The 13,811-nt window shown below is 35.1% G+C and overlaps 1 protein-coding gene across 1 annotated transcript in view; it reads left to right on the top strand.

Moving 5' to 3' along the window:
* The window catches only part of LOC145284900 (chymotrypsin-like elastase family member 1), a 102,599-nt gene that overhangs the window by 47,588 nt on the left and 41,200 nt on the right, over window positions 1-13,811 (top strand). Inside the window, exon 5 of the mRNA XM_080133976.1 lies at window positions 3,782-3,940. Coding sequence (XP_079990102.1) covers window positions 3,782-3,940 — 159 coding nt within the window. The remainder of the gene's footprint in view (window positions 1-3,781; window positions 3,941-13,811) is intronic.

Genomic DNA, 13,811 nt, shown 5'->3' with positions numbered 1-13,811 from the left:
AAACCACGAAACATCTCTATAACAAACCAGTTTCCGATGGAGGTATATATACTATTCCTTGCCATAATTGCCATAATAAATACGTTGGTGAAACTCAGCGTAAATTGGAAAAAAGGCTCAATGAACACAAAAGAGATATAAAAAATAGCAATTCTCTTAGTGCATTATTCTCTCATTCATTGCAACATAACCACACCTTTGATTTTAAACAAGCAAAAGTAGTTAAATTTATTTCAAATAAACCGCGCCGGAGACTCCTTGAATCTGCGCTTATCGCAATTTCAAGCACTATTAAACAACGTGGAGGTTTCTATAACATAGCGCCATTAATAAGTAAACTGTTATTAAAAGAACATTATTTAACTGTGGACACAGGTTAACTTTCTCACACCATTCAAACACCCCCTGTAATAATTAACACATAATCTCAATCAATAAATTACATAAAAAACACTCATTTCATTCCTGTTACAAACTTATATTTAAATTTCAACAGATATATCTTTTTCCCAATAAGAATATAAACTTGCGTTCATAGTTTTAAAATTAAATTAACGACTAATTGACGTCACTAAAATTTCCTTCTCTTTAACAGCGCCAGCCTCCCTTCCTTTTTGAATTTCCAACATCAATTTTTCCGTTTCTCTTAAATAGAACTGCGTCACACTGTGCACGTGAAACTTTTTCAAATATTTTGTACTGGTATATTTTTTTTTTTTGGGTTTCTTAATCTCATTCACCCAGAGGAAGTCTCGAAATAAAGACGAAACGTTGGTGAACACATAATACGGTTTGTTCCTTTTTTATTTTCTCTATTTTGTCGGAATACTATTTCCATTATTTTCATCATATATATATATATATATATATATATATATATATATATATATATACATTAAAAGTTTGACTCATATCCAGGTAATCTACATCTAAAATTTAAAGTATTTAAAAATTGGTGGAGGAGTTTGGTAGAGTCTGCAGAGGTCAACTCTTTCAACTTTTACCTCTTGGCAGCCAAACTTTTGCCAAAAAACTGATTAAAAAGCTTGCTGCATGTCTAATTACCCTTTATATAAAATTTCAAATGTTTAGACCCAAAATTCGATGACTAGTTTGCTAGAGACCGCAAAGATCAAATCTTTCGAACTCTGACCCCTGCGCAGCCAAATTATCGGCTAAAACCGATTAAAAAGCTTGCCCTATGTCTGAATACACTTTATGTAAAATTTTCAAAATTCGCTGAGTAATTTGGTAGAGGCCGTAGAAGTCAAATTTTAAAAACCTTTGACCCCAATTTTGACCCCTTAACATTTATTGTTTGGGGCTCAAATCAAATTAAAAAGTTTGATCCATGTCCAAGTAATCTATGACTAAAATTTCAAGTTCTTAGATCCAAAATCAGCGGAGGAGTTTGTTAGAGTTTTCAAAGATTAAATTGTTTAACTTTGACCCTTTGACAGTCAAATTTTTAGCCGAAAACCGATTTAGAAGATTTTCCCAAATCTCCATACCCTTTGTGTCAAATCTCGAGTCTGTAGACTGAACATTTACAGAGTAGTTTGGTAGAGAAATGTACACAGGCACACAGACAGACAATTTTACTTTTATAGATATATATCGATTATTTACCTAAAGAATTATTTTTCATAATTTTTGGAATTTATACTTATTTTGACATGACATGTAAGTACTTAATAATGTTTACATATGAAATGCGCTGGTTTAAAAGACCACACATTTACACAAGAGCCCATTGAACTGCGCTAGTCCGCGTTGATACATATATAGGGAGAGTAAAAGAAATAGAGAAATTCTTTAAAAGGAGACATATCAGGATAATGCAATACTCAACAAATTGAGGTGGAGCTTTTACAGAAGATAAGGAATAAAAGAACGACAATATAAAACTATATATAATAATGCATATAGATTTATTCGTTTATTCCATATAGAAATTAGATCAATTAGGTGTGTAGGATAAGTAAACTCTTTATACCTAGGTATTTCGAAGCCTAATGCTTCTCATCAGAAGAGGAGAGAACATGCTAGGTAACATATTAGAGATGCGACGTCTAGCGATAAATACATCGGAAACGAAATAATGGGGTGTGAGAAGGAAAGGGTAATACATTGCATGTTACGTTCTATTCATTTTGTGCCTTTTCAGTAATTGTATGTTACACTCTTTCCATTTCGTATGCTCATTTTTGTACCTTTTGTCAACCTTGGGTTGTGTCCTGCAGAGATAAATATGCTTACATTAAATTTACTTCATTTATAGTATTCATGTGTTAGAGAATGGATCGAGAGAGAGAGAGAGAGAGAGAGAGAGAGGAGTGTAAATTATATTGTACATACATTGACAGGAAGTCAGAGTCAGCTGATCGGATTGCGTGTGAGTCAGGTGATCAGGTTAGCTGAATCGTTGAGATTTGGTTTGGACTTAAAAGGCGACGGACGGCTTCACAGACGTCTCCTCCCCTCCACGGGAGTAGACGCTGACGTGTGTAGAAATGAGACCAAAATAAACGACGTAGGACAGAGATTCGCTTTCCATCCTTCTGCGAGACACCTGGAAAGTGAAATAAACTATAAAACCAATTCATCGTTTTGGAGTGATTGAATCTTCGTCCAAACAGGTACCAGTCTCCCTCCAAGACACGAGATGAATTCAGATAGATCAACATCGACGACGCAGAAGGTATGTCGAAAAATACATGTACCACACACACACACACACACACACACACACACACACACACACACACACACACCGGCATATGGACATATCATTGAATAGACTGACCACTAGACGATCACACAACGTTAACCCTTATTAGATATTCACACACGATCCCCTTTATGATACAATAACACAACACATGGTTGTGCTTTTTTATTAATGGTATGTTGCGTTCATTCCAATTCTTGTGTTTATTATTTTATTATTATGCGTTGATTCTATTTCTTGTGTGCTTTTAATTGTTTTTAAATTCTTTATATTTCTTGTGTTTTTTTTATGCTTTTTCATTAATTTATGTTCCATTAATTTAATTTTCTGTGTTCATATTGTTCTTTATAAATAATTGTACGTTATTTATTAATTTTATGCGACATGCATTAAATTTTCTATTTTCATGTAAGTTACAGTTATTACTTTTTTATGTTCATGTGCCGTCTTATTGTATCTTATCGTATTCCACTTCGTGTGGTCATATTTGTGAATTTTAAATAATTGTATTTTACATTTATTCCATTTTTATGTTAAGTTTTGTGCCCATTTATTAATTGTATGTTACATTTATTCAATTTCATTGCATATCTTCTCATTATGTTTGTGCCTTTTCATTAACTGTTTGTTACCTTCATTCCATATATTATGTCGATATACGTGTCTTTTTACCAATTATCGATAACATCCATTCCATATCTTGTGGTTATGTTTGCTCCTCTCCATTAATTTACTTATGTTCGAATAAACGCAGCTTACAATGAAAAAGAACAATTTTCCGTGTTAATTTTGGAGCCTTTTCATTTATTCATGTCTGTTACATTTATTAAATCTCGTGTGCTTATGATTGTGCCATTTCATAAGTTGTATTTTAAATTGATTCAATTTCTTGTGTTCATGTTTGTGCCTTTCATTAATTATATATTGCAATCCTATAATTTCTTTTTGATGTGTGTGCCCTTTTATTAAATGTGTGTTACATTTATTTTGTTTCCTATTTCCATGTTTGTGCGTTTTCAGTAATTGTATGATACATTTGTTCCATTGCAGATTACCATACCCATGACATTGCCCTTCTTATGTTGAGTCAACCTGTACCTCTTAATGATAAAACTATTAATGTATCGCCCCTACCACTTCTTCCACATGAGAGGAACTTGCCGATAAACACAAGATGTAGAGTTGCCGGATGGGGTTGCCAGTTTCCTGGTTAGTATCACTCATACAATTACTTTAAAAAATTCTTTCTTTCTCCAGTTTAATCAATTGCAATAAAATATATATATATATATATATATATATATATATATATATAGAGAGAGAGAGAGAGGGGGGGGAGGACGAGTTATATTAGTAGAAAGAGCAAGTGAAAAGTCTGCGAATAAAGGAAGTCGTTTAACCTTGCGTTCTATATCTAATAGCGTCATCTTGAGAATGACTCGATCGGTTAGTTTACACTATTTACATACTAAGGTTATGAGTTCGAAACACACTGGGCATAAATATATTTACTCTGATTTTCTGGATAAATGACATTGCACATTTCAAATCTCGATATTAAGCCGACTGTCTTTTTTAATTTTTTTTATTTATCTAATGTACAAAATGTAATTTATCGAGCAACACCGGGAAACCATTCTAGTATATATATATATATATATATATATATATATATATATATATATATATATATATATATATATATACTAGCAAAAGTACCCGTCGTTGACTGGGTTCAAAAAGAGCCTACACAAAATGGACTCTGATTTATAAAAGTATGATAGGGTTGTAGGAAGGGTTGTAAATTTGGGTCGAATTTGGGGGTATCAAAACTAAAGCAAAATATGATGAAAGTAAAAATAAAATAGATAGACCCTATGATTTATTATGCCATACCTGTTCATACTGAAACACTTATCACAATATTCTGTGGATCTATATTAAAAAAACCTTGTTAAACTTTGTGACATATTTACATTCTATGGAGGTCAGGTGCGAACGAACACCCCATAATTTTATTATACCAAATTTTTTCAAACTGAAACAATTATCAAAGTATACTTACGCAGATAGATATGAAAAGTCTTTATTAAAGTTTGTGCCTATTTCCATTCTATGGAGGCCAGGTGCGAACGCAGATCCCACAATTATATTATACCATCCCTATTTAAGTTAAAACATACTTATCAAAGTATTGTTATGTATATCTATATCAAAAACACTTGTAAACGTTTTTTTTAAATATTTTATTTCCATACTTTGTGAACCAGGCGCGAACGCAGATACCACAGTCTTAATGAACCACCGATTCCTGTTTCTCGATACATCTTCTATCATTATATGTAATCAGTTTTTTAAAATAGTCAACCATATAGGAGCCTATTTGTGACCAGACACACACAAATTCAGCTCTCTCTCTCTCTCTCTCTCTCTCTCTCTATATATATATATATATATATATATATATATATATATATATATATATATATATATATGCTGAAATAAACCCCGCTACCTTAACCCTGTTATTGATCAGAATGAATGGAGATCTATATGATTACAAAAAATGCAGCATAAAACATTATCGAACTGCGTCAAATTAAAGAAAGAATTAAAGAATCGTCCGCCGTTCCAGCCATATAATTCAACAATACACATTATTGCAAAATTTGTGGACTTCTTTGTAGATTATTAGCTGTAATGAAATGTCATCTGCGACTCACAGACAAGATTATATAGAAAAATTGTAAGAACCTCATACATCGCAATCGACGGAAGACTCCATAATATGTATGTATATGGATTTATATGTATATATATATGTGTGTATACATATATATATATGTATATGTATATATATATGTGTGTATACATATATATATATATGTGTATATGTATATATATATATATGTGTATACATATATATATATGTGTGCGTATATATGTATATATATGTGTGCCTATATATGTATATATATGTGTGCGTATATATGTATATATATGTATATATTCATGTATATATGTATATGTATATATACATGTATATATGCATATATATATATGTTTATATAAATATATATATTGATTTATTAAAAGAAATTAGTATAGAATTCAACAACGTACAAGGATGGCTATACAGGCATGGCGCATTATTCGTTACCCCCTCAAGACCAAGACAATACAATAGCACTATCAAAAAAGTACACGAATTTTTGAAAAGCTTTGGATTAACAATCGATGCCGACCCAAATAAAGACATCCAACTTTTTAGATGCATCTTTAAATCAATGTTATGAATCTTACACCCCGTACCATAAACCAAATCTAAACCTATTTTATGTACACAAAGAATCTAATCACCCAAAGTCAATTGTTCCATCTATCTCCAAGAGAATATCAAATCTATTAGCTGACAAAAAAACCTTTGACCAGGTATTGACATTCTACAACAATGCTTTAAGGAATTCAGGATATAAAGAACGCATAGAATATAACAAAAACCCCTTTAGCGAGAAAACTAAATTCAGTAATTACCCATAAAACATGTTCTTAACAATGTGAATCTCCTCACTAAGTACACAGCACCCTACGCAATCCCCAAAAAATGAATAGAGTTTAAACAATGCATTACTGGAATAACAACGTAAAAAGGTTACAACTGAAAAGAGTAGTAAACGTAACCGAACAGGCGAGGGTCGCTCTGGTGTTTAATCCACACCTGGGATCAAAAGGTCTATGGTTTATGTAATGGATAGAACAGTTCATTTGGAGGGTGATTCCCTCACAACAGTATGTATGGATATATTGTGTATGTTCTTGTGTGCATTCTTGTGTGTATATGTATCTGTACGGGTATATATATCTGTATGCGTGCATGTATATGTACATGTGCATAAATATGCACATATGTATGCATATGTGTATGTGAATACATGTGTAGTGTAAAAAGTTTTTGACTTCTAATGGGGGTATGAGACGAATGGATTCGCCAATCAGTTTTATAACCAACGGCTGTGCTAAACAACCAATCAAAACGTCGCAAAATTATTATAAAAATCGTCGAATTTTTGATTCAGTCAGTTCGCCATTTGCTACGTCACGGATCGTATTTAATTCTTCGCCGCCATCTTGGTTACTGATCTGAACTACGCCGCCATCTTTGTTCAACATAATATCTCAGAACTTAAGAGGTTAACTACGCGACGGACCGCATTTGATTCTTGGTCGCCATCTTGGTTACTGATCTGAACTAAGCCGCCATCTTTGTTCACCACAAATGTCTAAAAAATTAACAGGTTATGGGCCCAGCCACCGTCTTTTCTTTGACGGATCGGAATCTAAATTCGAATTGTGCCAGGTAAAATTTCTGGGATATCTAAGGATTCGAAAACTACACAAAGTCATACAAGCTACAACAGAGAATCCAAACGACCCCGAATTTCTCGAAAAAGAAAACGCGACTGTTTTTGCAGAACTGGTTCAATGTTTAGATTTTGAAGTCTGTCTTTGATTATAAGAGACGCATTGGATGATGGGAGGAAAGCATTGAACATATTACGAAAACACTATTTATCAAAAGAGAAACCGAAAATAATATCCCTATATACAGAATTAACCCCTTTGAAACGTAACGAGGATGAAACGATCACCGACTACGTCATAAGGGCAGAAACAACGGCCAATGCCTTAAAACTCTCAGGTGAAATAATAAGCGATAGCCTGTTGATATCAATAACCCTCAAAGGACTTCCAGCCGATTTTAAACCATTTACAACTGTTATAATTCAGAAAGACAAACCACTAAATTTCAGCGAATTTAAAGTGGCATTGCGCAGTTACGAAGAGACTAATCGTATGCTCGTGGACAATAATAACTCCAGCAATATTTTGAAGTTCAAAAATGCTTCTCGAAAGCAGACACCACCAAAAAAGATACAAAAAGAACTATTTAACAAAATAAGAAGTTTACAAAAGGGTTTTAACAAGTGGCTTTTTTCCCAGTTAAATATTATTAAATAGTATAATTGTTATTGATATTACCGATCTTTAGACACTTTTCAATAACGTATTATTATTATTATTATTATTATTATTATTATTATTATTATTATTATTATTATTTATTTAACAGTGAAGTATTACCGTTAGGATTATAAAATAAAACGTTCTATTAATACGCTTAGACTTGGTTTTACAATTCATTCATAAACATTAGTATGTTCTAAACCTTTATTTCAATTCTCCCTTTTAAGTGACACTATCAATGCGTATAAAATTAACAAGAATAGCACCTTATGGAATAAAATATATATAATTTGTGTTGACTGGACTAATTCAATTTAAACTGACAAATGAAATGAAGATGTTTTGTCCTCTTCTTTTGTTTTTATCTTTATTCTTATCTCTATGTTTCTTCTTGTTCCCTCTTCTTTCCCTGCCCTGTCTCTATATCCAGTACACAACCTGACCTAAATAAGCGACCAGTCAAACTTTTTTATGGATCTCTTGAACTTTATTTAAAGAGTTATCTCTTCTGCTATGCATATATATATATATATATATATATATATATATATATATATGTATATATATATATGAATTTGTGTCAGGTCATGTCATATGCTACTGGTACTATGTAACCCAGTACTACCTGCCTCATGGTCGGGTCACCGGCGACTAAACTGGTTCTCCCACCAAACTTGTTTGGTGAGGAGGGTAGCTAGTCTCCCTGAAGGATTAAAAACAAGACCTTCCAAAGGGCGAATGAACCCTTTTTCGGGGTTAACGGCCAACTAGCACCGTGTGTGTTTGTGTGTGTTGGGGTGGAGAGGGCTCCTGTAAGCCGTGGTGAAGGCAACCTTTCTAGGAGAAGCAAATCTCTGATAAAAAAAACCATAAAGCGGGAGACCAGTACCCGCATTAAGCTGGTCTGCAGTTTAACTTGTTGCTGGCTATGTTGCTCTTGCTTTTTGCTGGATCTCAACATTTTGAACCGAGAGAGAGACTTAGCTGTTGTACAAAGCTAAGACTCTGTAACATCATCTGTGTATAGATAATCCCTCAGGGATTTGTCTATAAATATGGTCCTGTGGCGATGGAAGTCATTTTTGGACTCATGGACTTTAAGTTTCTGAGGGTGTGGCACTAGTCTGACAAGACGTTGCAATCACATATATATATATATTTGTATGTGTGCGTGAGTGTGTGTGTGTAATATATATATATATATATATATATATATATATATATATATATAGACGCATATGTTCACCCCATTTCTAACCTTTCACCATTACCTCCTCTCCCTACAACTAATACCTCACCCCACTAACAATGAAATAGTCTTATAATGATAAGGCTTCCACCAGACTTTAAAATATTTTCGCTGGATCCATACGGAATTTTATACAAGAACATGCCCGACTCGGATATCTTCTCAGCTATGCGGATTACCCAATATACAACTTGGATCTTATTACCCAATTGCTTTGAAGAACGTCCACCATGGATTTTACCACGCAATCTGGATCTACAATTTTCATATCCTTTTCTTCAAATCATCATGCTACTGATTAATTAATTATTTTTGACTTTGACTTTCCATGTCTCACTGACTTTAGCAAATAGGGTGCATACCTTTATAACTATTTTTTAATATCTTCTCTCCTCTGATGAGATGGTAGACATCAAACCCTATATTAAATTTCTAAAGTATTCTTTTTCTTGCTTAGAATAATAAAAATGTTTGATATGAAACTCAAACACTTCATTTCAATAAGGTTTTTTTTCATTCAATCACTACAATTAATTAAATGTGTGTGTATATATATATATATATATATATATATATATGTATACATATATGCATATATATGTATATGTATATATACATATATGCATATATATGTATATGTATGTATATATATATGAATATAAATGTGTATACATGTATATATATATATATATATATATATATATATATATATATATGTACATACATGTATATACATGTCGCGTCGGCCGATTTCTCGTATCCAAGAATTTAAGTTTTCTCTTCCCTTAGTATTTGGATCGCAGATGGCTTCTCTGCTATATCTGAGCGTGGAATTCGCGTGAACAGAGAAGGCAAGCAGTGCTTGGCGGGGGGCATTGTTGTTCAGCACGATATTTTCTTGCCTGCCTCTTGATCTCCTCCAGTCTTCTTCTTTCTGCTTCGTATCCTGTGGTACCATGTATGATGGATTGGCGCCACAGGCACCTATCCTGAGATGTTGTTTCCCAGATGTGAAGATCAAATCCGGTGTTTTTAAGGGTGGGTTTGAATTGCCCCTTATATTGCAGTAGAGGGCGGCCGATAGGTATTTTTCCTGTGGCTAGCTAAGGGTTTGTCGAGTGAGCCTGTTTTCATCCGTTCTGAGGATATGCCCCAACCAACGGGGTCTGCAGCTGTTTGCTCTCTCAAGAACGCTTGTCTTGGTTACGTAGTCATACCATTTGATGTTCAATATAGCTCGAAGTTTTTGTTGATGGAATTTTTCGAGTTTAATGAGATCACTTTAGTCTATATATCACACCCGTACAAAAGCGTAGGTATACCAATCGCGTGGAATACCATGAGTTTAGTTTTTATTGAAAGATGTTTATTATTGGAGACGCGCTTCGTCAGTTTACCCAAAGCTCCATAGACAAGGCCAATTCGGCTTTCTATTTCATTCTCAATTGAGCACTTTTCCGATATTATGCTACCGAGATATGGAAAGTGATCTACTTGCTCAAGAGGAGTGTCATTTATGTGAATGCTTACGTCCTGTAAGATGGTATTGGGTTCTGGTTGTACTAACACTTTTGTCTTACCAATATTAACAGAGGGTCCGAAGCGATGGTAGGCTGTCGTGAAGTTGTTTACGGATCTCTGGATGCCTTCCTTGGAATGGCTAAGGACCATGTTGTCATCTGCATATTGAAGCTCTGTGATGTGTTGGAATTTCACAAAGCTTTGAGATTTTAGTCTAGCAGGCTGGAAAAGTCCCCCATCATAACGGTACCTAATGTCTACCCCCAGATTATTTGGGGGAAGTTCGTGCAGCATTGCAGCAAGATATAAGGAAAAAAGGGTGGGTACAATGACACAACCTTGTTTTAGTCCACTTTTTTGTTTCCTTGCCTTGGTGCGATACATATCCTGACATGCCGTCATGCAGGGCCTGGATGCGTTCTACAAAGTGGATTGGGCAACCAAATTGCTTGAGAACTTTCCACATTTCATCCCTTGGAACGCTATCGAATGCTTTTTGAAGGTAATAAAATACAAGAAAAAGGGGTTTCTGTTGTTCCCTGCTTTTCTCCTGCAGCTGGCCCGCACAAAAAATCATATCTATTGTTCCCCGAGAGGCACGGAAGGCGAACTGAGATTCTAGGAGTACGGATTCTGTGACTTGCAGCAAGCGATTCGGTAGTATGCAGCCAAAGATTTTTCCAATTATGAACAAAAGGGCAATCCCACACTAATTGCCACATGACTTTCGGTCACTCTTTTAGAAGATGGTTACTATTACTGCGTCTTTCAGGTCCTCTGGTACTTGACGTTCTTCCCACATCTTAAGAATGAGAGTGAATAGTCTTGTTTTCAGATGTTGTCCACCATGTGGCTTTATTTACTTTCATTTTCTACATCGCAATTAGAAATTCTGTAAAAGATGGTATATACAATGATGGTAAGTTTCTTAAAACGTGACTAGCTCAAGTTCAGAATAAAATCACGCTTTTCTTTTAACGGTTAATTAAAAAAAACATCTTTTGAACGCTGTTAACTTAAATTCCTCACTTCAGTTTACATTTTGGAGACGGACGTGTTTTTGTTGAGATAAGTGATTTCAATTTTAATCATACTTTTTATTTTTAGATTCAGATATCAATAACTCCATTTTATTTCAGTATTTAATTTATGTATTTCTGTTTTATTAAATGCTAGCTTTTTTCTCGTCCATAAATGTTTATTTATCTACCGAGTTGATTGCAAAAATAGATTACGTAATTGTACTCATTTTTAGTTCGCGAGAGGGGAATCTATCACCATACTTTCCCTTAATAAAAGTCCAACAGACGTGTTTAAGTAGAATACTTAATAAATTTTTTTTTAATGGAGAGTAGAAAACGCATTGTGGATGCGTTATCGGCAGCTCCTGTTACTCTCGCTTCTTCTTATTTGACCATCAGTCCTCATTTTTTAATGAGTGATTTTTCTGAAAAAGGGAGAAGAAAAAGCTGTTTTCTAGGTTGGCAGTATTTTGCGCGAACAGTTGGCAGAGATGGCGGAAATTTTCTGTTTCTATGTCTATCCTTGTAGCCACGTCACTAGTAAGGGTGCTGGAGGTAAACGTTTTGTCTGGGCTGACGTTATCCGCCTGATAGTCAGGGACCCGAACCTTGGATTAACCACTAAGGAGGCTGTCCTATCAGCAGGTGCAAAGTACTGGGGCTGCTGTATTGCCATTTAGTGAATGGATTCTGGACCATGCAGTAGCTTCTGGTGGGGCCTCTCGATGCCATACTAGTGGGTAATTGTTACGGCTTTACCTTATCATTTGCTACAAATAAAAAAAACATTCTTCGTTTCTTTTTCTCTCTTAGTTTCTCCTCTCTGTCCTGCTCTAAGTAAATCTGACGACCTAGTCCACAAATTCCAAAATTTCATCATGACAAGTTTCAAGAAAAAATACACGATTAAACCCGGTTCTCCAACTTCGAACGTAGACCCCTACTACCATGTCTTCTTCTCCAACATCAGGGGTCTACGTTCTAACCTTCCAGAGGTTGAAACCCAATTACAGGAGACTAAACCAAACCTTTTATTTTTAAGTGAAACTGGCATTGGACAGGCTATTTCCCTAGAAGAGTTTGCAATTGAAGGATACTCTAACTTAACTTCTAAATCTGACCCCCAAGATCGCCATGGGCATGGAATATGTGCCTAGATTAGGGATAGCTTTCCATGTGGTAGGGACATCTCCAGGGAAGATCCTAACTTACCCTATATGTGCTTGCGGATTGCTTTAGCTCACACTACGGCATTTATATTTACTCTCTATCGCCCCCATAACAGCGGAGTTACTATCTTTCAAAGCATATCTGAGAAAATTGACCAAGTCTTATCTGCTTATCCTTAAGCTAACATTCACGTATGTGGTGACTTCAATGTTCACAACGTCGAATGGTTGACCCATTCTAACAAGACCGATGATGAGGGGAGGTTCTGTCATGATTTCTCCATTGCCTATGACCTCACTCAGATTGTTCAGGAACCCACTCGTGTGCCCGACAATGACGGCCAGTATGCGAGCCTACTAGACCTTTTTCTCACAACTTGCCCTGAACTATGTTCAGTTTCTGTTCTGTCGCCTCTTGGCTCTTCCGACCACTCTGTTGTATCAATTAAGATAAAAATGAAATGTAATAAGTCCCCAGACGTACCTCTCCATCGTACAGTATATCGATACACTAAGGCTGACTGGGATAGCTTCCGTACATTTATATCTGATCTACCTCTGCATTCCATGTTTAAAAAGGATGTGTCCTCTATAGTATTAGACCTGACGGAATGGTTAATTGTAGGTATTGACCGTTTCATACCCTCGAAAAAGTTTCAGCAAAAACCTAACAGCCAGCCATGGTTCTCTCCAGAATGTGCTGCTGCCATTGCGCACAGAAATCACTTTTTCCACTGTTTCCAACGTAATAGATGTATGGAAACTAAAGCCGCTTTCAGGACTGCCAGCAACCATTGTAAGAAAGTAATAAAGAATGCAAGAGAGTTGTATGCTCAATCTGTTAAGTCCAAAGTAGCTGAGCAGCGGCTTGGTTCCCACCAGTTTTGGCAAATAGCAAACAGAATCCTGAACAGAAGCGTGTGCTCCATCCCAACTATTATCAATGGACCTGAGGTAATCTCGTCAGCATCAGACAAAGCCAAACTCTTTGTCCAGAACTTTGCAGCTAATTCTACCCTTTGCGATCAAGGCCACCAACCCCCAATATTTCCTCCTGTATCAAAAAACATGCTATGTGATATACGTATATCTGT

Source organism: Euprymna scolopes, chromosome 9 (genome assembly GCF_053919585.1).
Source record: "Euprymna scolopes isolate OS-2025 chromosome 9, ASM5391958v1, whole genome shotgun sequence".
Lineage (NCBI taxonomy): Eukaryota > Metazoa > Mollusca > Cephalopoda > Sepiida > Sepiolidae > Euprymna > Euprymna scolopes.
This window is presented reverse-complemented; position numbering and strand designations above follow the sequence as displayed.